Source organism: Pimephales promelas, chromosome 22 (assembly GCF_988280905.1).
Source record: "Pimephales promelas chromosome 22, fPimPro1.hap1.1, whole genome shotgun sequence".
In the NCBI taxonomy this organism is placed as follows: domain Eukaryota; kingdom Metazoa; phylum Chordata; class Actinopteri; order Cypriniformes; family Leuciscidae; genus Pimephales; species Pimephales promelas.
In genome coordinates, this window is record NC_142790.1 from 22,881,835 (window position 1) to 22,905,795 (window position 23,961).

Genomic DNA, 23,961 nt, shown 5'->3' on the forward strand with positions numbered 1-23,961 from the left:
AAGCCTGAGAGGAGAGTCACCCTGGATGCCCAGATCAACAGCCCTTCGCTCTTATGAGAGATGACATGCCTGTAACCGTGGAAACGCCACTGTGGGAGGGGACGTATTGAGGTATACGTAACTGTGATTGGTTTATATTTCGAGTACTTGCCCTCTGGTCCACACCGCTTGAAATATTCAAGAGACAATCCGCCGTGCGTCGAGAGGAGGCTTCTGGGAGGATGTAGTGCCTGTATTTGCATGTTTTGCATGATGCGGATATCGACTGATGTTTCAGGGCATATCTTTCATCGGCAGGTGTGCGAGTGATGGCAAACAGAATATTTATAAATGCAAATTGTAAGGCAACGTAAAATGATTTATGACATCATAAGAACTGTGTTGTTATGCTACACATATGAATGTATAATGCAAGTTAGTTGATGCAGAAAGTAGTTATGTTAATCTCCTCTATTGAAAATTGACCCTATTGTTTACTTAATAAAATTCAAAAGTTTGTAGGTTTTTGAATGAATACTTTTATTCAACAAGAACACATTAAATTGGTCTACCGTAACAGTAAAGACATAATATAATGTTACCATAAAATCTATTTTAAATAAATGCTGTTCTTTTGAACTTTTTATTCATCAAATAACCCTTAAAATGCATCATAGTTTCCTCAAAAATATTCAGCAGCACAAATATTTCCACATTGATAATAATGAGAAAAATGTATTGATTACCTTATAGCTTTTCATACCTTGTATGAGTGCCATGTTTTGTAAAAGACTTTTTAAGATCTATTCACTTTTCATTCGAGTGAATATAAATCGGTGATATTTCCAGACGTCTTTCTTTTCACTTACTCTGAACTGAAGCACATCTGTTCTTTTATCTGTGAACCAAACACATGCTGAGATATGAGCGTAGCTGTTTGTTTATCAGCTTAGGAGTGTTTGCGTGTGTACGGCAGTTAGCGGTGTCACTGTGTCAGCGCTGCGTGGCAGATCAGAACAGTGTACGCAGAGTTAAGACTCGCACAGCTCATTAAAGATCGAAACGTCAGCTCCTTCATTCATCACTAGCTGCGGGGCCCAAAACGGGAGGCCCTCGTTTGTACTCCCGATCTGACACCATCATTAGCACCTCTGTCTCTCTCTGCTCAGGGCGGCTCGCGAACGCTGCTGTTGTGTGAATAGACGGGGCTGAGGTGCTCTGGCTGCGTGCCAGCTATGTAGTACGGGTGAAAATGACTCACTACACACGCAGAATAATTTATCGCTCCCGAAAAAGACAAGAAGCGCTCCGCCAGCCCTCTCATACTCTTTAATTAGAAGTGTAATTAATCCTCCTCTTTTACATGGAAATCAATCTCAATTTATCTCTCTCTTTCTTTTTCAGTGAGCGTCATCTTAAAGGAAAGGAAGGGCACTGACAGTGTAACGCTGGCATGGCAGGGTCCAGAACCTGCCGACGGGACCGTGGTGGAATATGAAGTCACCTATTATGAAAAGGTTAGAGGCTTTGCTCTTTCTTCAACACACTCTAATCTCCATGACCTTTTGGCCCTATGTGAGTTCTCCTTGCACTGGTTAGACATATGGCAGCTCACTTTTATCATACCCAGGGGAGAGGCTGTAATGTTAACACAGACATGCTTCATTCGGTCCCAATTAACATTCATAGATGTCCCCCCTGCCAAAAACCTTCAAGGTTGTCACATTTTAGTGTTGATGGCATTATTTTCCTGAACAAATCACCTAGGCTTTGTTCAGACTGGCAGACATTTATTTATTTACAGCATCCAATTCAAATCTGTTTACACAGCTAAGAAGCACATGAAATCTTATTAATTTACAAATCCATGTGTGATTATGTTTGAAATCGAATTAAAACATCCATGTGGTTTGAAATCCGATTAAAAACATGGTGAAATCTGTCATTTGATATGTGAATACTATGTAATGGCATAAAGTGTATATGTGGCTTTTTTTCCACTGGCAGCTACTAATTTAATGGTCAATAACAAATAAATAAATAATTTATATATTTAATTCTAAGCGGACATTAGATAAGCAAATATATATGTAAGAATATATACTGTATATAGATCATTTTTGGTATGTTCTATAGTAATCTATTTATATAAATTAAATATTTTTAATAGGTCATTACTTTAAATATGCAGATGATACAGCCATTCTTGCTCTGCTTAATAAGGACAATGAACGTTCTATAGCTCATTTTAGTATGTGGTGTGAGGATAACTTTCTACATCTCAATATTTCAAAGACTAAGGAACTGGGACTTTAGCTCCCCAAAAACACAGATCCATGTTTCTAGCATTACCATTAATGGAAAGATAGTTGAAATGGTGGAGTAACGCAGTATTATTGAGCCAGTCTTTATTTATGGTGCCATTTGTTTTTGTTTTCATATGCCAACAGTTACCAACAAGATCAAATTCTTAGAGATAACTTATTTAGCAAGTACCATTATTGGTATCCCCTTCCCCTAATTTATTGGCTAGTGTCCCTACATTCATGTTTCGAAAGCCACAAAAAAATTGTAAATGATCCAGACCACCCACTCTATAAATATTATATCCACCTGCCTTCTGACTGATATGTAGAAAGGCCAGGTAGGCTATAGTATCTATATGAGCTCTAAATACATAGAAAATGGGCCATTGATATCACCCATGCAGACATTGTTTTTGAGGGCCTACGATAATTTAACATGTTATATGTGTGTTTGGGTTATGTATGCATCTACGGTGGAAACAAATTTCCTTTCGACGACAAATAAAATCTATATTTATTTCAAATACACATTTTTATTAAAATACTATTTTATACTATTGTGTATAATTAATTCAGAAATAAATCTAAAATCATGAATCAATTATTTTGAATGCCAAAAAGGTACATTTAGGCATCACAATATTATAATGTACCTTATAAAAATTACATTTTCAGATTTGCTAAAGATTACATTTATTTTAAATATAGCAGAAATGAGCACACACAAAATCTCTTTATTATTGGCCAATGACTGATGTGGTACAGATGTGTCGTGCATCTCTAGTGTGCACTGCTTTCTACAGTAACATTTCTATACACAGGGTAAGTGATTTGGCACAGTCAGTTGTTTAGATCCCTCGGTGACACCCTCCTGTACTGCAGTATTTGGCTCTGTGGCATGAAGACAGGGTGATGGGTAATTATTATGATTTATTCAGGTGATTATGGGCTATGTGGCTTTTAGATGGCGCGCACAGATGGACAGGCTTGCCTGCCGCTGTGTCCGCGATCCGTTTGATGCCGCCTGTTTGGCCCATCTTAGATTTAATAGCACCACAGGAAATATGGCAGTCCCTCTCTCGCAGGGTGTGGCGTTCCTGTCTGGAACGTTAGATTTCCCTAAGCGAGACGCCATGTGCCACTTTAGTGAAAGGCTTACATCAAGGAAGATGAATGGATATCGATAAGCTGTGAAATATTAACATGAGCACACTGTATGGAATTCTCCTTAGGATTGGACAATGAGAATTGGACAATGAGGCGTCAGTAGGATTGATGTCATTTGTCTGGATAAATTCCAGTTACTGGAAACCGAAAAGCTGTTAGGCCCTTAAAAAAACTGCAGAAATCTGCAGTTTCTTTTCAGTTCAATCCATCTACGTGAAAAGCATTGTGTTCGTTGTTGGCAGGAGGTGCTTGAATGAGCACTAAATTCCATCTGAGCTAATTGCTAATTGGCAATTGACTGATTTGAATCCAATCTGCATGCTTTGTTCTCTTGTTCTTCGTTTGTTTCCGTCGATCCATTATGGATGATTCGACAAAGTTCACGCAGCCTCCTGGGGTTTGGGATTCAGGTATCGGCGTGATGGATCGAGACATCCGTCTTCATAGAATGCTGCCTTGTTCATTTATCCTTCCATTCTTTCCCTCTATAGAACCAGCATGATCAGAACTACACTGTCCTGAAGACCAAATCCAACAGCATGACGGTGGACGGACTCAAGCCGGGAACCACATACATCTTCCGAGTTCGAGCCCGTACGGATGGTGGCTATGGGAACTACAGGGGAGAGATTGAGTTGGAGACGAGCCATGAAGGTGAGTGGACAAGGATCTTAAAGGGACAGTTCACCCAAAAATGAAAATTCTGTCAGTATTTACTCAACCTCATGTTGTTCCAACCCCGTAAGACCTTCATTCATCTTCGGAACACAAATTAAGATATTTTTGATGAAATAGTCCATAGGCTTCTTGAGGAATTGAAACTTGCCGGCCTCGAAAAGTTATTAAAGACATTGTTAAAATAGTCCAAGTGACTACAGTGGCTCAATCTTAAAGGGTTAGTTCACCCAAAAATGAAAATTCTGTCAGTATTTACTCACCCTCATGTTGTTCCAACCCAAGACCCAAGAATCCAAGACCTTCGTTCATCTTCGGAACACAAATTAAGATATTTAAGATATTAAGATCGCTCCTGCATACTAGTCCATAGGCTTCTTGAGGGAATGACTCTTGCTGGCATCGAAAAGTTATTAAAGACAACGTTAAAATAGTCCAAGTGACTACAGTGGCTCAATTTTAACTTTATCAAACGACGAGAATACTTTTTGTGCGCAAAAACAAACAAAAATAATGACTTTATTTCAACAATTCACTTCCTTCTCCATGGGCCTGTAGTCAGTTAACGTAGTTTGATTGCGTAAAGCTACGTCACACGTAGGCTCACTATTGGCCGACGCTGGTCATGTGTGTGATGCGTGTGACGTACAATAACAGAAGCTTACGCTATTAAACTAGTAACCTGACTCGCGCAGAGGGAGAAATAAACGAATAGTTGAAATAAAGTCGTTATTTTTGTTGTTTTTTGCGCACAAAATTGTTCTCGTCGTTTGATAAACATAAGATTGAGCCCCTGTAGTCACTTGGACTATTTTAACGATGTCTTTAATAACTTTTCGAGGACAGCAAGTCATTCCCTCAAGAAGCCTATGGACTAGTATGCAGGAGCGATCTTAATATCTTAAATATCTTAATTTGTGTTCCGAAGATGAACGAAGGTCTTACTGGGTTGGAACAACATGAGGGTGAGTAAATACTGATAGAATTTTCATTTTTCGGTTAACTAACCCTTTAACTTTATCAAACGACGAGAATACTTTTGTGTGCAAAAACAAAAATAACGACTTTATTTCAACTATTCGTTTCCTTCTCTGTGGGCCTGTAGTCAGTTAACGTAGTGTGATAGCGTAGAGCTACGTCACACGTAGGCTCACTATTGGCCGACGCTGGTCATGTGTGTGATGCGTGTGACGTACAACAACAGATCATACGCTGTTAAACTAGTAACCTGAATCGAGGCAGAGAGAGAAGTATTGAGAAGTCATTTTGTCAAATTGCTTCATTGCTAGCTTACAGGCTACTTTACTTGATGTAAGAATTGTAAATTGTGTATATTATCAATAAACATAATTATGTGCTGAACATTTGCATTTTGATATTTTGTAAAATTAGAAGCCACTCAAGGCTGTGCATTTCAATTTTACCACAGTTAAGTGGGGTTTACGCAGTCTGCTTTTGTGGCTTTTTGCTTTATTCAATCCCATTCCCAATGTCCTTGATTTTAGATCCCTCCATTCAGTTTCTGACCGTGCACGGCCAGCAAACCCTTTATTTCTCATTCGAAGCAGAATGTTTTCAAATTTTCAAGGACATTCTGGGAAAGGACTTTGCTTTGGCCAAACTTTTACCTGTGTCACACCCGTGTATTTCTCCATCACATGCCGCTGATTGAATTTCCGATCCGCCGCTCGCGTAGAAAGAGGCTGTGAAATATTCATACATGTGAACACGTTCAATTAGTCCCCTGAGATATATGAGGCTCCTGACGCGCTGCAGTTTACTCTCTCGCTGCGGTGTTTGAAGTCTGAGCATGTAGATTTTCTGTCAGTGTTCCTCTGAAGTGTGAGCAGCTTTAGCTCAAAGTAGGCAGATGCCCCGCTGGGTTTGTCTCATAGTTTGTGTGCCATATGGTACCCGCCACCATTCAATGCACATAATTAGAGGGAGACGCTTTCTTAAATCTTTTCATTTGAACATTATCTGCTGAAATTCAGTTCTTTATTTGTTTCTCGACTAAAATATTTTACAATATGTTTTTCATTGTAATAACACGTTAACTCATCCCACCAGCTTTTTTTATTTTTAAAAGAGAAAGTTGCCAGCCACCAACAGCATTTTTGATTATTAAAAAAAAAAAAAAAAAAAAAAGTCATGGCCCTTAGAATATTTTTTTGCATGAATATCTGAAGTTTAATAAAAACTTTAAGGTAAGTTTAATAAAAAAAAGCAACATTTTGAGCAAAAAGCTGATTTTTTTTTTTTTTTTTCAAAGATTACAGTGTGCATAAGCAATGCTTTTATCGTTTGTTTCTGCTCCTTTTTTTGATTGTGTTATGATTCTCTACTCTTTCAGAAGATGCGTAATAGCGCCCCCTATCATATAACAGTGAAAACATGGAAAGCTAGAAAATACCGTCAATGGCGCGGAATGATGTCAATCAGTTAATGATGTCAGAATACTTGAAAATTATTATGAAATTTTGCCATGGCGTTAATAAAGAAGCTTTAACCACTTCTAAAGGTGTTTACCATGTACTAATATTGGACACAGATTGGTAGATGGAAATATGATATATTAATTCATTTTAAAACTGCATGGCATATCTGTACTAAAAAAAGTAAAACAAAAAATAAAATTATTTATTAAAATAATCACAAAAAATTGTGAAAATTGAAAGAAATGGTGACCACCACCACCTAAAATATACACTTTCCTTTATATACATTGATTGAAAAGATGAAATAACTATAGATATTATTCCAGAACTGTGCTAAAATGAACAACTGAAGATAATATCTGCTTTAATGTGGGTTTCTCTTTCTTCCTCTCAGATATGCTGGCGGTTGGAGATCCCAACCAGCAAACCATACTGGCCATCTCAGTGGCTGGAGGTGCAGTGCTTCTGGTCTTGCTGGTGGCCTGTTTTGTTGTGAGCGGACGGTAAGAGCAATTTACTATTTTCCTTTAATTGTTCTCATCTTTAGTCTTAGAATATTCTTTATAAATATCCAGACCCAAATCTTCTGTACGATGAAAAAGAAGTTAATTGGTGACTTCTACATTGATAGACTTGGATAGAATAGTGCCTATCTGGGTTCTTTAACTGTCAACAAATTCATACAAAGGATGAAGAAACCATATTTCATTTAATCAGAGAGAAACTGTAAATATAGAAAGACAGCAAATCGAGAAAATGAGATGTTGTTGTGCGTCTTTGTGTCTGTGCATGTGTGCATTTACACAAAATCAAAAGGACACAAAATTGTTTAGCCCTCTGATTGCGTAGCGTGATCTGTAGAGATGAAAGCAAACACTTGAGAGAACAATTGAAAAGACAGACATGAGGGAGAAAAGCAAGAGTAGAGGCGCTGTACGGCTGAGAGTGAGGGAGCTAATGAAATGGAAATGAAAGGAATGGCTGGATCAGAGGAGACGAGGAAGAGAAAGCAGAAAACAAGCCGCTCTTGGTGACATGAAATGGTCAGAATGAGTCATGAGCTGATCTTTGTGTAGATGTTTGCCCTTTCACTCGTCCTGTAGGTTGTTTCTATAATATTTTTATTTTTAAATTGATTTTTATGGTAATACTTTACTTAAAACCTTTATGCATAATGCATTACAAAGGTATTCATAATGTGCATTGTTGTAATGCGTTGTATTTTTTCATAAAGAATTGTAACCAAAGTTAGAATTTTACAATATTTGCAATTTTGCATATTGAGTCTTTGTTACATACTTTTATTCATGTGACCATAAAATGCATTGTAAGCTGCATTACAAGGCAAGGCATAATTACTGTATTTAGAAAACGTTTATTGTTTATATATACACATTTATTTGATTTATAAGTATTTATATAATATAATGTCATTTAAATATTGCTTACCAACATATATATATATATATATATATATATATATATATATATAAATTAGTTTTCCTGTCTGTTTCTAAAACAGATTTTTAACAGGCATCATTTCAGCTTTTTATTATTATTATTATTATTAACCGGTAATCACATTCCTATTTCAAAGGCTGATTTAGTAGGGATTTTTTGTTGGACGATATATTACCCAGTATGTTGTAACACTGAATGAGATTTCTGTCTGCTTTGCAATTTGTAACCCATAATGCACTGTGACAGAACGGTCCCGTAGGATGTTATGTTGGCCAAGTTTATGCCTGCAAGCCAAACCTTGGTGCTGCCACCTCTTATTCATGGTTTCCAAAACCCCTCATCTCAATGCATGTGTGACTGCTTGTGGGAAGACCCTCGTGGAAGCAATAAAAACAGTTTTGATGCTGATCTTGAATGACGTCCTTCTAGTGTGGTGTGGTGTGGTGGCCAATGAATTATAATGGTGAGTGAACCTAAACTCTCTAATTGCATTCAGTCCCTTGGCATTGGATTAGACTGTGCTATATATACTGGACTTAACAAGGTATTCGTTTCACTGTGCCATCGGTTCTTTTAACTGCTTTCAGAACCTCAGCTGAGCTTTGAGAGAGGGAGGGCTTTCCATTAATGACAGTTTGAGGTCATTGATTTCTGATTCTCTTGCTGAGCTGAAAACCAAACATATTTTGCCTCTTGTGGGAATCGTAAGCAAGATGTTATGGTTTCAAATGCCTAGATTTAGCTGAATCTGAAGAGATATTTTTTTTCCACAAATTTACATTTGTGATTTTCAGGCTTAGAAAAGTGGAAATCATTAAAGAAAAGTGAAAGAAATTTCTATTTTCTAAAACGTTAATGATTTAAAATTAATCATTTGTATCTTGTAATTATAAAAAAATTTAAAAAACTTGTAGAAATGCTTTGTTATGAAGCAATGGGAACTCTGGCCTGTGTGTTTGCACACCAAAGTTTAGGTTGGTCAGAGAAATATGAAAAGTTCAGGCATGTTGTTTAGTGTGTTCAATTTTGTTTTTGCACCAAATTTGGCTTTGATTTGAAGTTGGACGGTGTTCTAGTGCTTGAAGGAAGAAAAAACCCATCTCAGATTTACTGGGAGATGATGCTGGCAGATGGTCTCCCTTTGTCTTTCATTCCCCCTCTATTTTCCGCTTATATCCAGAAAAGCAATTAAAAATGGTGGACACACTTTAAAGACTTTAAAGATCCTCATGATTGTGTCTGTGGAACATTTCAGCTCAATAACAGATGCCACAGTATATCTAGCAGGTGCCTACTAGCCAAATACGTGCACATTTGCAAGCCTGAGGAGCATTGAATGCCAGCCATGAAAATAAGCTGAAAACTTCAGGCTTCAGCCCCTTGACTTCCTGTTGGACTGCCACCAAGCAATTCGCTAATGCTCATCTTGCATGAAATTATTGCAGCTTAATGATGAAAATGAAATCAAGAAGCCACACACCTGTTTTCTGCTGGAATTATGAATTCATTGGTTATTATCCGCTTTATTGCATTTAAAGTGGTTATGTTTTTTCCCTCGTCTCTTTTTAATCAAATCACATTAAGATTTGGCAGATTTGTAGTGTGCTAAACTAAAGCATGCAATTGCTTATTATTTATGACATAACATTATGCAAATTATATATGACATAACAAAATATATGCACACCATTTAACACCTGCTATTTGATGATTGGATATTCTATGGGACTCTGATATAATGTAATGGCAGAGTAAATTATTAAATTCTATCAAATTACATCCACAAAATGATCCAATCCAGGCTGAAAACATCATTACAAGTAAAAAAAAAATGGCGAACGGGTGGGCTGTTTTTCTTTCTCTGAGGGTCTCAAACCATCTGTGAGGAAAAAAAACAAAACATTTTGGTGTGTGAAATCAGTTTGCAACCATTGCGCTAAAGGAGCTGAAAACAGAAAAAACACAATCAGAAGGAGGTTTCACCCTGAGAGGTTTCAGAGCCACATTTCTCTCTGTAGTGAAACCCACAGTGTGGTGTAATTGTGAATGAAATCTACTTCTCGTGAATGTCAATGTACCAACGTGAGTGCATGTACTGTAGGCTGTTTGAGTAGTGTAGATCGTGCTTTCAAAGCACAGCCGAGGGCTTAATGGGTCTTGTTCGGTTGATTTAGTGCAGACATTACCTGTATCTCGCCCTTGGGTTTGATACCGTACCGTGACTGTTTAGTCAGTCCATTTGCGTGTGGGTTAACAGAAATATAGCAACACATCCAAGTGCAAACACAAAATGGAATTACTGTGCCATTCCGAAATGGTTGCATGAGCGTGTTGGAGTGGGGTTTTTTTTTCACAAACAGTTCCATCTGGCTATTCCAGCGCCTTTCCGAGCAGAAATCGCTGTCCCTGTTGCCCTGGAGCACACCATGACTTGCTCACTCTCAGCACGCAGCTTCACTTAGTATTTCATTTCCATTCGTTTGATGGCAGGCCAGCTGTAGATGTGCCTGGACGCATCAGCGGAATATAGAGGTGGATGATATGTTGGATGCATGTGCAATGGATGGAGATGAGACCAGGATGTGCCATCAATCAGCACGATTTTCTTCTGGATTTCAATTAGCGTAATGAACCCTTCTCAACTGACGGAGTCAGTGTTTTTAAAACACCTGTCAGAGGAGCTAAGAATTTATGACTGTCCATTTCCTCCAAACACACAATCATTTCCTCTTTTTATCATTAGCTTGATTGTAAATCTCCCCCCCACCCCCCACCCCAGATAAGAGAACGGTTTACAGAGATGTATTTAGGGACCACATTGTCATTTTTTGTGACATTTGTAAACAAAGGAATTTCCATTCATTGTTATTAATGTATAAATTAATAAAAAAAACTCATGATTCCCCTTTAGATCACTTTATAGCCTATGCTATTCTAACTTCTTTACCAATATCACCCTCATTTTGCCAATATAGGTCTGATGAAGTGGGCAATTGCTTTCTATATTTTCTGATACACATTGCAACATAAATTATCACATGTAGCATTTCACATTTAATGTAATGACCATTTTCAATCCAAGTAGTTTGAATTGAGGCCGCCATGCCCCTCCATGCGAAATCGTCAGCTTTATCACTTCTGTTTGCAGCATATTTAGGAGGAATTCCAGTAGTTTATCAACTTGGTTTCATTTTCATTTTAATCTTTTTTTTTTTTTTTTGTAGGTTAAATTATAAGATTATAGAGCCCGTTCTCATCCCAAGGCGTCATATATGACGCTTTTGCCAAAACGTAGACATCCATTGGATTATTCTAGACATTGGATTATACTATGTCCTTCATCACCCATTGGGATGGTTTTATTAAATAATAGCAGGTATTATTAAACCGATTATTGGTAATGATAGATTTGTGTTATTCTGTTCGGCTTGTAATAATCATGTGTGTCAACATGGCCTTGTGCTTCTCCTAAACGATTTAAACTTCTGGAAATGAATCATTGATATTCTATCATTTTAACAGAAAACGTCAGGACTCACATATACTTTAACTCTGTCTATAGTGTTTCTAGATAAAAATGCACGCTTCAGTGAACCATCCCCAAATTAGAACTTTCCTTTGGGAGAACGGGCACATGGCAACATGCAAGGACATCAGTTGAATTTTGTTCTGTTGTGCATGCCTGCCACCCTGCTGGGATATATTGACCATGCCAGTTGCTTGGCATGTCCTTGTGGCAGTTGAAAACTGGAGCTTGCCTGCCTACCACTGAATGCCGAACAGACCTCAAGACCCAGCTGGAAGCTGCTTTAACTCATTAGCGCAATGAACTGGAGTATCATTATGTAATGAACTAGTTTGAGGGTCAGAGGAGAGAGTTACCACATTAAAACGACTGTTTTATGCTAGTACACTGTAAATTCCGATTAGTTAACCTTACTCAAAAAGAGCATTTTAGTTTTTTGTTCTCTCCCAAGTCAAGCATCACTCTTTGAATGTTTTTCATGGCTTAAGGGTACTCCAAAATGTTTGGCAATGCAAATATAGCATATGACAGCCCAAACAAAAGGCAAATTGCTTGAGGTAGGATCTGGAGATTGTCCATTATCAATTCTTCCTTGAACGATGATGGCTGGAGTACTTGGTTAAGGTAGATAAGATTTGGCGAGAGAATACATCATCATCTGTGACAGTCAGCTCCCCAACAGATACTTGTGCCCAGACCTCATCAACATCAGACACATGATCAGTTGTCACTGTGTTATCATGCCCATGAAGGGTTAGTTCACCCCAAAATGAAATTTGTCATGTATTTTCCCTCATGACTTTTGTTCATCTTCAGAACAAATGAAGATATATATATATATATATATATATATATATATATATATATATATATATATATAATCCATAGAAAACCCATTCTTCTAAAATATATTTAGTATAACCTCTACTTTATAGTGAAATTTTATGCTGCTTTTTCTTTTTATTTCCATATATTCTCAAGGAGGTAGATTTGAGGTATCATTATAAACTGAGTATCATGCCAACGTTTAAAACGCTATTGTTTGATATACTATGAGCAATAATATTGTTTTGACAAGCACCAAATATGTCTATTTCCTCTTTCTCTCCATTACATCTTTCTCTTAATGCTTATGGCAGACTGTCTGAGTCAGCTCTCAGTTCCCTCAAGCAGGACAGACAGTTTAAGAACCCTCTAATTTTACACCATTCTCCACATGGTCTCAATGTCCCTCTCTCAAAGGCACAGAGAAAGATGGAAGCCCTGTCAGCATATACAAAGCTGCACCACTGCACTGTCACCTGCAGATACAAGCTTCACACTGAGAGCGGGAGAAAGACAAAAAAGAGGAAGAAGAAAGAAAAAAGAAACTGGGTCATAGACAAAAGGGCTTCCAGCGGTGTAGGGCTGGGAAACGTCTTTATCACCGCACAAAAGGGATTTGAGGAATGCTTCAGTTGAAAAATGCGTTAATTGCAGAGTCCCAGACACTAGTCTGTCACTTTTCCCCCCTTTTTATACACCGTTATAACAGAATATGTAAATAGTGTATTGCATTTTAAATGATTGACAAGAAGGTTGAAGGGTGGGATCATGCTTCCCTTTAGAAGCTCCTGGATGTCCCGCTGCGGCACTGGAAGTGTTTCATCAGCGCGTTGAGCGGCGCTGCAGCAGGTGCAAGGGGGAGGGATCCGTCTGCGGGACCTCGAGGGATGGCGGGAGCAGGTTAGAGAGCAAGTGGGGTCTGTTTTGGGAGAGCCGATTTACTCCCTGATTACCACATGCTTCGGTCGGGTGCCGTGAACCCCTCCAGCCCTGCAAACATGTTTCGTTTAATAGACTGTGTTTTGCACATGGGACGGATAAAGATCGAAGGGGTTGAGGGGGTTGTACCTGCGCACAGATGCACACTAGGCCCCGGAGGGGGTGGTGTATGTATGTATGGCTGATGAACAGGTGGGGTCTCTCTTGAGACCCCCAGTCTCATTAAAAGCAGCAGAGAGGAAACGACACACATGTACCTCTGAACCCCCCACCAGACGGGGATGTACAACAGCTGAAAGGGAAAGATTTACCCCCTGCAGCTCCACAGGGAGATGCAACATTCCGGATTAGAGGAGGCGTGAATGAACCCAGCGGTCTTCCCATTATGTAATAGACCCCCAGGTCTGCTCTTGCCCCAACCCTGGCCTCAGGCCCCGATGCTTTGACTGCTCTGGGGCAACTGAGCACTTGGAAGAGGGGGACTCCTGTATTGATTATAATTGTTAACTGGGCATAAAATCAATAGCAGAACCAAAATACTGATCACATGATCGTTTCCCCACAGCTGCTATGGGAGTATACCTTAGCGGTTTGATTGCAGAGTTTTGATGATTTGTCATTGTGGTCTGATTGCAATGTAAAATTCTTGACTGCGAGTTTGAATTGTCCACTGGCCACATCCCACAGGAAGTTAAGCTGTAATGACAGGAAGAGATTATCTATCTATCCTTTAAGTCTTTCTGTAATTTGATCTATTTATTGTTCTGTCTACCTGTCATATCCATCTTTCTATCATCCTAATATTCCTTCCTTCCTCCTTCCTTCCTTCCTGCCTGCCTGCCTCCCTCCCTTCCTTCCTTCCTTCCTTCCTTCCTTCCTGCCTGCCTGCCTGCCTCCCTTCCTTCCTTCCTTCCTTCCTGCCTGCCTGCCTCCCTTCCTTCCTTCCTTCCTTCCTTCCTTCCTTCCTGCCTGCCTCCCTCCCTTCCCTCCTTCCTTCCTTCCTTCCTTCCTGCCTGCCTGCCTTCCTTCCTTCTTTCCTGCCTGCCTTCCTTCCTTCCTGCCTGCCTGCCTGCCTGCCTGCCTCCCTTCCTTCCTTCCTTCCTTCCTTCCTTCCTTCCTTCCTTCCTTCCTTCCTGCCTGCCTCCCTCCCTTCCCTCCTTCCTTCCTTCCTTCCTTCCTGCCTGCCTGCCTGCCTTCCTTCCTTCTTTCCTGCCTGCCTTCCTTCCTTCCTGCCTGCCTGCCTGCCTGCCTGCCTGCCTGCCTGCCTTCCTTCCTTCCTTCCTTCCTTCCTTCCTTCCTTCCTTCCTTCCTTCCTTCCTTCCTCCCTCTTTGCCTTCTTTCCTCTATTACAGCTATTGTGATTAACGAATCGTGAGAAGTTTTTAAAGTACAATCTATTGAGTACAATCGTTCATCGAGGCCTGTTCTGTATTGACCCAAGGAAACAGTCATCGTTGAAATGTTCGGACCATCCAAAACTTTGGGAAGTTGTGTCGCCGCATTTCCAGAGAAAATAAAATGAACCCATTGTGACATCAGAGGCTCGGATGAAGGAACTAAAAAATACTTTTGTGTTCATTTGTACATCCGAACACTGATCAACTGCAATGCTTCGCCTGTTTGCAAGCCATGATATCTCTCGTGGAAAAACTCTAATTGTGCTCGCGTGTTCGTACTTCCTAGCTCATTTTCTCATGGGCGAGCCACATTCTCTGGGCAGGCAAAGCATCAAGATCAGCCGCGTCTGAGCTTTCAATTTCTCAAAGGCAGAGAAAGATAGCCAAAACTCGGTTTACACTAGGGCTGCAACTAACGATTATTTTGATAATCGATTAATCGGACGATTATTTTTTCGATTAATCGATTAATCGGATAAAACATTTATTTCATTTTTTTGTTTATTATAACTAAATATTATAACTAAAACCCTAAAAACCACACTCTTTTGTGTGTTAAACAATTAACTTAAGACAGACAACTTCATTACAAAGAAAAACAACAAATAAAAAAATATATATATGACCATAACCTATGACAAAAATGCTATTGTAAACTAGATTAGTGGATAACTCAGAAAAACTTAGCCTAAAAATATCACAAGTGCACAATAATTTTATAAAATCTAAACATTTAGTGAAAAAAACATTCCTTAGGGGGAAACAAATAAGAGACAATAAGTGTAGCACTAACTCTGGTAAAACGTTGCACATTGCTCTTTGTATTGTTGTTATACATTCATGAAAAACATCGTAAAAATCAGATGCACAGCTGTTGTAAATGTAAAGCACAGCTGTTTAGTGAGGAAGCAAAATATAATAGATAGGACAGAACAAGAAAGGCTATTAATAAGCTTTTATTGCGCAAAAGTATTATGACATGATCATGAAAGAGCTGCACAAAGTGCTTATGCGCATCGCGAGCGCTGAATGATGAAGCAACACGGAGTCACAGGGCGGCGCGCAGCTCTTCAGTGTCCGCCGCATTAAAGTTAAAAGCACCAAGGAAAGAGAAAGACATATTGACTGTGTATTATACAGTCTCTTTGCAATAGTTTATTAAGCCTTTTCTTTTAACAGTTTTAAATTTCAGATAGGCTACTGTGCACGTGAAGAACAATTATAGTGCGCCGAGTCTACTCTTGTTGTGATCTAACAGACACTCAGTGATAAGTGGTTACAGCAATAAAAGTCTAGCAAGATAGTCATTATATTACGAAACCATAGACCTTTATCTACGGATCAATTATAATAATAACATTGAATCATCTTGGAAAGAGTTTCATCATGTTAACTGTTGTAACCGAACGCGACGAGCTGTTTGAACACCGAATAGAGAATGACTGACAGCCGCAGTGGAGGGAAAAGCTTTGGTTAACTTTAATTTAATGACTTAAATATACATTTCTATCTCACATTATACTATAGTATGGCTTCATAAAGTATAGACGATTAACGTAGGTCACCTATTTTGGTTTCAAAACGGCGAATTTGCCGAAAGGTGAATGATTTTCGTGTATGCTGCACATTGATAGCGGTTTCCTGATGCCCGCAAATTAGTTCAAACTCACGGAATCAAGAGCGCGCATGCGAGACAGAAGATATGCTCCAAACCGTCCGTGTTGCGCGCGCGAGACAGAAGATAATGTGCTCCGTTCAAACAGTCGGTGTTGCGCGTGCGAGACAGGGTAGAGCGGCGAGGGAGAGAGACTGCGTGTGTGCCTCATGAAGCGCATGTAAGAAGCGCATGTAGCATGTAAACAATCCCCGTGACGTAATCAGACCAACTAATCGATAATGACATTCGTTGACAACGATTTTCATAATCGATTATAATCGATTTTATCGATTAGTTGTTGCAGCCCTAGTTTACACCGATTGAAATTTCTAGCCACTGGGGGACCATATACAGACTAGGGGAACTCTTAAATAAGAGTTTGGTGGTTTAATGCAAATCCCTGAATTATAGGCTTTATAAAGGGTAATCACACAGATTACATTCTGGTCATCTATGTACACAAACATCAGACTGTGTCATACCTTGTTGATTGTTGTGTTGTTTAAAATGGTGTGTCCTGTTAAACTGTGTCTAACTTTTAAAAATGCACCTCAAGACCCCCCTGCAATCTGTTAAATTCTTTTGCACTCTTGCTGGTTTTGGATGCAAGAAAGAATCCTGTGCTTATTCGCCCCAAAGGCTTTCAACTCTAGCTGGATTATAGTGTTGATGTGATAATCGTCTAGAATTGATAGAATTGATAAAAAAGAAGAAATACCGTTGCATTTTGTCATCAGCTATAGTACAATAGAGACTCCAGCATGTATTTCTATTCATAAGAGGATATTCACCTATTATTGAGTCAGTGTCCCCTAGAAACCCATTTAGGAGACCTTTTTTCCACCTGGTCCCCATCAGATGTTCCAGTCTTTAGACATTCTGCAGCCATTCTCAACATTTCAACACAATGTATAATTACTATGGCTAGACAGCCTTTGACATTACTTTTTTGGCAATACGTTCTTGTTAAAGACATGACAGGAAAAAGGGAATGTGTGAGCGTGTGTCACTAAGAGGATTAAATGAATAATGAACATAATTATCAGTCCTACGTTGGGCACCTTTCCGCCCCAGTGTATTGGAATATTCATTATCTGGGGCATTTTCTTATTCATGATCCCACTGTGAGAGGAATGATGTAGTTAATGATAAAGTCAGAGGTGACAGGATTGCATTTTCCCAGTGCTAAAGAGTGGATTAGTGCAGTGAAATCTTTACTATGTGGGAAAACTGGACTCTATAGACACATAATTTTTAAACTACACTGTTAAAAGATGATATACTGTATGTGACTGTATCAGGCCGCTGTAGAATTGATTCTACAGTTCTCAACATTTTCTTTTGTCTTGGGGAATTGGTTGGTTGAATTAATCTGAGACAAAGCATGTATTCTTTTGTGTCAGCCTGTTCTAATTGTGCTTATCCTATTGTTCCAGGCGCTGTGGATATATTAAAGCAAAGCAGGACCCGGAGGAAGAGAAAATGCAGTTTCAGCATGGACGAGGTAATGCATGCAGGTTTTTTGGTCGTGGAAAAGATCTTTTTAAGAATAATATCCAGCAAATGTTGAAAACCTGAACTTTTTTAAAGATGTATAATGTATTTCATTCAAAGAAAATTCATCAGAAATCTCATCAAATAGGGCAGGGGTTCTAAACTCTGGCCCTCAAGGTCTACGTTCCTGGATTTAAACTGCAGGAAAATGGACCTTGAGGGACAGAGATGAGAACCCTTGAAATAGGGGTTGTATGTCTTTTTGGCCAGTCAGACGGCTAGCATAATTCGCTCTGGCTGGCTGGATGGATGGATGGATAGAGAGAGTGAATGTTTTTCCAGGAAATTGTTGGTTAGTGAACAGTTTCTCTGATGCATCTGCCGATAAATGATGTCTCTGATCGCTCTAGTTGCCTAATGTGTTTTTCTCTAATGACACTTTTCCTGCCTGCCAAAGAAAATGTTCAATGAGGTTGAAAATGTGGCACTCCCCTCCTTTTAGGAAAATGGATGGTTCAGTCTAGGTAACTAAAGTGACTGTAAAACAACCCAACCGTTATCCTCACTCCTACCATTTTGCATTGCAGTCAAACTTCCCGAAACCCGCACGTACATTCACCCGCACACATACGAGGACCCAAACCAGGCGGTGCGAGACTTCGCCAAAGAAATCGAAGTTTCCAACATCCGGATTGAGAGAGTTATTGGGGCTGGTAAGTCAAATGAATGACTCAAGAACATGACCTACTTGTGTAAACCACCTGAACCGCTCACCATGGGGATGCAATGAAATGATATAAGGGATTTAGTGTAAATTCAATTAGCTGACAGGCTTTTGTTTGACTCCTAGGTGAGTTTGGAGAGGTTTGTAGTGGGCGTCTGAGGCTACCCAGTAAAAGGGAGATCCAGGTGGCCATCAAGAGTCTGAAAGCCGGATACTCGGAGCAGCAGAGACGTGACTTTCTGAGTGAGGCCAGCATCATGGGCCAGTTCGACCATCCCAACATCATTCGACTGGAGGGAGTCGTCACCAGATGTAAGCGTTTGCATACGAAACACATTGACACATGCAACGTCTATTGCTGGGAATAGTTTGTACCCCCTTTGAGATAATTGACCTTACAATCTTATCTTCAACAAAAACAAAATAGCATGGATCATGAATATTCATTTGAATAAATATGTATGACAATGTTTATATCGGTGCTTTCCTGCCCTACTTCTTCAGAATACAAATGTGCTATGACAATATGCCTTTGAATTTGCTTTTATTACCTTAGCTGGTGACATAATGTCTTCAAAAAAGTCTTAGATAACACGTCGTGATAGCGAGGCTTCACTTTTGTTAAAGGAAAATAGGTCTGTATTTTAGGTCTGTGTTACGTCTGATTGATTGTATTGCCACTACTGAGAATCTAACATTGATGCTCGCTGCTCCCGGATGATAATGAGGATGCTAATTATAATTTGCCAACTTATTGAGAATGCTGTCGCTATTGTGTGTTGCAGGCCTCCTATTGTCTGTGTTCAAAAAAGCAGTGTCTTGCAACAGGTGTTTGGGTCACTGTTGAGTGGTAATTTCCTCTACAGATCTCTTTCCTCTTTCAAGCCTCTGTGGATTAGACTGGCAGGCGCTGTAACAAAAGGACCATCCATATTCATGCCGGCTGCATGAATATCGATAATGCAAACATGTAATTGGATGTGAGTTTTGGGAGGGATCATGAATATTCAATGTCACAAATATTAACATTAATCCTCTCGACATTTCCTCCCAGTTCCTCTTACTTGCGCAAAATGCTAATGGTGGCCTTTAGTTTGATTCGGTTCAAATAGTTCATATTAATGTTGGCAGTTTTTTCCCATCTTATTAAGTAAAAATACAGTAATTTTCTCCTTTTTAATTCTGTGGGTCCTTAATAATTATGAGGGTATGAAAGTCTTCATTCAAAAAATGTCAGTATAAGACTTTCATTATTGTAGGCTTTGAATGTCCAAAGGTGCACTGTGAGTTTTACACAGAAATAGGAATTTATAAAATGGTTTTAATTTTTTTTTTTAAAAATGTATGTGCAAAGTTCTGTAATGAAACTTTAGATGGCGCAGACTGATGGGTCCTTAATGCAGACTGATGATATAGAGTGCTGAAGTTATGACGTCACTCTGTTGGCCAAAACGCGGAAGTGAGTTAGCATTTTAGCACTACCGGTTCCCCCGCTCTAAAGCCTATGGGATTTTTGAACTGGTTTTTGCTAAATCGCCTGAAATAACGTCTGTGGTGAACAAAGCCTCCAAATATTTTCACGTTTTGATCTATGACATAGAACACACAGTTATAACCTGCTTGTGTTTTTTTAAACTTTATTGTGTCTGATTGTGTTTTTTAAAATCTATATATAGGCTTCAAAATGTATACATTTTGGATTAACTTGTAAAGATTATCTTGACAGACAAAACGTATAAGGGTCACTACTCTTTGTTAAACACAGATCTTATTTTTTGCGATTTTCCAAAAGTCTATGGGGAAAATGCATGGCTTTTCGACCGAGGGAACCCATGCGGCGCTAGCTTTCGAGTTGTCCTACAAAGTGACGTCATCGCTTCGGCACTCTATTCACAGCTTTAACTACTTGGCACAAGCTGATTGGTTTGTCGCATCTGCCGCCAATGAGCTTGCTGTTCAACATTTAAATGGCTGGTCAACATTTACAATAGCAGTTTGCAGCAAGCTTTTAGAGTTCCTCCGAAAACCTCCAACATCCCCAGCTCCACCTGCATAAAACTGCTAGTGGTCACTTTTATATATGCTATTTGTGCAGCAGCATTATATCTTACATACTCACAGCAGCGTATTGGCGTATGTATTCCTGTACTGTATGAGTTGCTGTACTTGCTCTGTAGCAGCAGCAGCAATAATCAATGGTAGAAGTAATTTAGCAGCAGCATAGCCGATCTATTCCACCAAGGCCAAATACATTACCATTGTCATATCCATTACCATGCTAAAAATCTTCCAAGTGTTTTCATGATAGAATATTATTTATTGTATTGTATAGATATTATCTAGGATGGTTACAAATGGCTGAACGCGAAAAGTTGTTTGAAACGGCTTGTATTATGCAAATATATGTACATACTGTAAGCCATGCACTCCTTCATTTAGAACAATCCTGGTTAAAAAAACGATCAAATAACAATAAAAACATAATTATGTATGTGTTTACCTGTGGAGAGTTGCATGAGAACCTTTCCCGCGCACATATGTAAAAAGACACTTGTATTTAATTATCAGCGATTGAGGCTCAATGAAACTATCAGATAACGTATCTACCATCAAGTAATATAACACACGTGTGTGCTTGGGTCGGTTTGCGAACGTGTCTTCTTCCACCACTGATTGGGTGAGATTTGATAGCCGGAGTAATTTCACAGGTCACAGATCAGCCTGATGGCGTAGGGGATGGGGACAGGAGAGGTCAGCGACCCCCCCTCGCATTACAGAAGCAGCTGTCAATCCAGCCCCCTCCTCGCACGCACAGACTAATCACGGTGCTGATGGAGCCGAGCCGAGATGCATTAAAGAGGCTGAAGAGTGTTTATGCTGCCTGACGGAGCGGCGGCGAGATAGACAAAGAGTTTTGCGCTGTAATATGAAAAGCATCTGTCATGTAACACTGCTTTCGGAGAGAGGCACTCTATCATTACCACCTCAGACGGAAAAAATTAGACTGTGATTGAGTTTTTTGTGATGCTAATGTGTCAGCAGCTCAGAGAATGGAATCAGAATAGACCTTAATGCCCTATTCAGTTCTTTATCCCCCATCTTTACAAAAACACCGAGCTGTCATCGTCTCTATTATAGACCCATTGTGGATCTTAGCGCACTCCAGTCTACTATCTGATAACGTTCGCTATCCACGGCTGCTTTTCAGGTTCATTCCAGCTGAGTTCTCAAGAAAAGTTTTTTGTGCCTTCAACAGGGGTAACAATAGACGAGAGAATGTCATTTCTAAATCATGGAATGTATTGCTTTGTTCGGAGTAATGTGTCCTCTTAAAGCTTAACTTGTTTCGAACCTGAACATTCCTCTATCCTCAGATATTTTACGACAAATTGCTGTCATCTCATCAAAAGCCCCCACAGCATGTGATGATTGCAGATAAAGTACAGAGCAGACAGTGAAGTTGCAGGTTTTTAATGTAAATCACCTTTTCCAGATTGCTTTAAATACATGAATTCATTCCTTGCTCCTGTGATAATGACCATAATTACAACCTTTCAACAGCAGTTGCGCTTAGCGTAGATCGCCCCACCGCAGGACGTAATATGCTCATTGCCTTTTTTAAATCGTGGCCGTTTGAGTGTGTGTGTGTGTGTGTGTGTGTGTGTGTGTGTGTGTGTGTGTGTGTGTGTGTGTGTGTGTGTGTGTGAATGGTGTCTAATTGGAGCGCTCCTAAAACTGCTGCAACATCAATCACCCTTAAATGTGAGCGCATGAATTAGTAGCTAGGTAATTTAATTAACAACTTATCAGTAGAACCGTCGGCCATTTCTTAAAGGGATAGTTCACTTTGGACATCAGATGGACATGGAGGTAAAAACGATAGGCCTATAAATACTGTTCATTTTTTCACACAAACTGCTTACATTTACGAGTCATTAAATCATGTTTAATTTGGACTTGCATGCTCTTTGAGGTGGTGACCATAGACCTCCATTATATGACTTATAGACAAGAACGGTTTGACCTAAAAATATAAAAATTGAAAATACTGTGGAAACAAAGACGCCTACATCTTGGATGCCCTTGAGGTAAGCTAATACATATCAAAAATTAATTTCAAAGTGAACTATCCCTTTAAGAAGCTGAAACGGCTTGAGTACGGAAATACACGTCAGTTTGATTTGATGTGCGGACATCGGCAATGTCGGAGAGATGTTCTGGTTTATCTTTGAATGCGGTCTGTATTTCATTTCTGGCCAAAGGTTTGTAGGTTGAGGCAAGGAAGCCATGTTATCCAACTATCTCACTGTCAAAGTAATTTGTCCCACGTTGATAAGCTAATGTGCGATCTGTTCGGATGTCCGTCACCACGCTTATCGTGTGACATCATTTCTAAAGGGCGTGACCAATACATTTGTGATTAACTTACAGTGGCAGCGAGGACATGCAGTGCAAAACCCATTCGCTTGAAACCACAAACAGTCTCATCTTAGGCCTTGGTGCTATAAATAGCTTGTTAGGCTGAATGGGGTTTTATTGGATTCAATTTCTTTGTGCTTTGCTGAAGTAGAGATTACAAAGCCATAATGAAACCATTGACTCTTTGCTTGAACCCTCATCCGCAATTCTCCAGTCTGCAGGCTTAAATTGTGTCTTGAAATTGACAGGGTGAATGTCTTGTTAACTTTGTCTTTAAGGTCTTCTACTCACATTTTCTTTTTACTTCGTGTATTGCTGCTAGAAATGGGCAAACGTCACAGAGCAATGGCAGTAACAGCTGATGCAACGTTTCCAATAAACATATACTTTCTAATAGTTAAAGCATAATATAACGTAATAATTAAAGCACAGCTGCTGATATATATTTATTATGGCTGTCAAACGATTAATCGCAAATAATCGCATTCAAAATAAAAGTTTGTGTTTACATAATATACGTTGGTGCACTGTGTATAATTCTTTTGTGTGTGTATATATATATATATATATATATAAATACACACGCATGAATGTATATTTAAGAAAAAAATACTTAGATATAAATTATATTTAAATATAAAATAAATTATATATAAATCTATATACAGTATATACATGAAAATATTTCTTAAATATATACAAGCATGTGTGTGTATTTATATATATATATAAAATAATTATACACAGTGCACCCACATATATTATGTAAACACAAACTTTTATTTTGGATGCGATTAATCGCGATTATTTATTTGACAGCCCTAATTTTTATTATAATATTTTGATAAAGAATGTATTTATTTAATAAGTAAATGCATGCATATTAACTGGATTTACTTATTTTTTCATTGGATTTAATTTAAATTATTTTAAGGAAAAAAAAAATACCCTGTA

The 23,961-nt window shown here is 38.9% G+C and overlaps 1 protein-coding gene across 2 annotated transcripts in view; it reads left to right on the plus strand.

Moving 5' to 3' along the window:
* ek1 (eph-like kinase 1) overlaps positions 1-23,961 on the plus strand; it is a 67,220-nt gene that overhangs the window by 31,850 nt on the left and 11,409 nt on the right. For both annotated transcript variants that reach the window (XM_039684974.2, XM_089125952.1), the window contains exons 6-11: positions 1,384-1,496; positions 3,944-4,106; positions 6,960-7,068; positions 17,807-17,874; positions 18,452-18,577; positions 18,715-18,900. In XM_039684974.2, the coding sequence (XP_039540908.2) occupies positions 1,384-1,496; positions 3,944-4,106; positions 6,960-7,068; positions 17,807-17,874; positions 18,452-18,577; positions 18,715-18,900 (765 nt within the window). The remainder of the gene's footprint in view (positions 1-1,383; positions 1,497-3,943; positions 4,107-6,959; positions 7,069-17,806; positions 17,875-18,451; positions 18,578-18,714; positions 18,901-23,961) is intronic.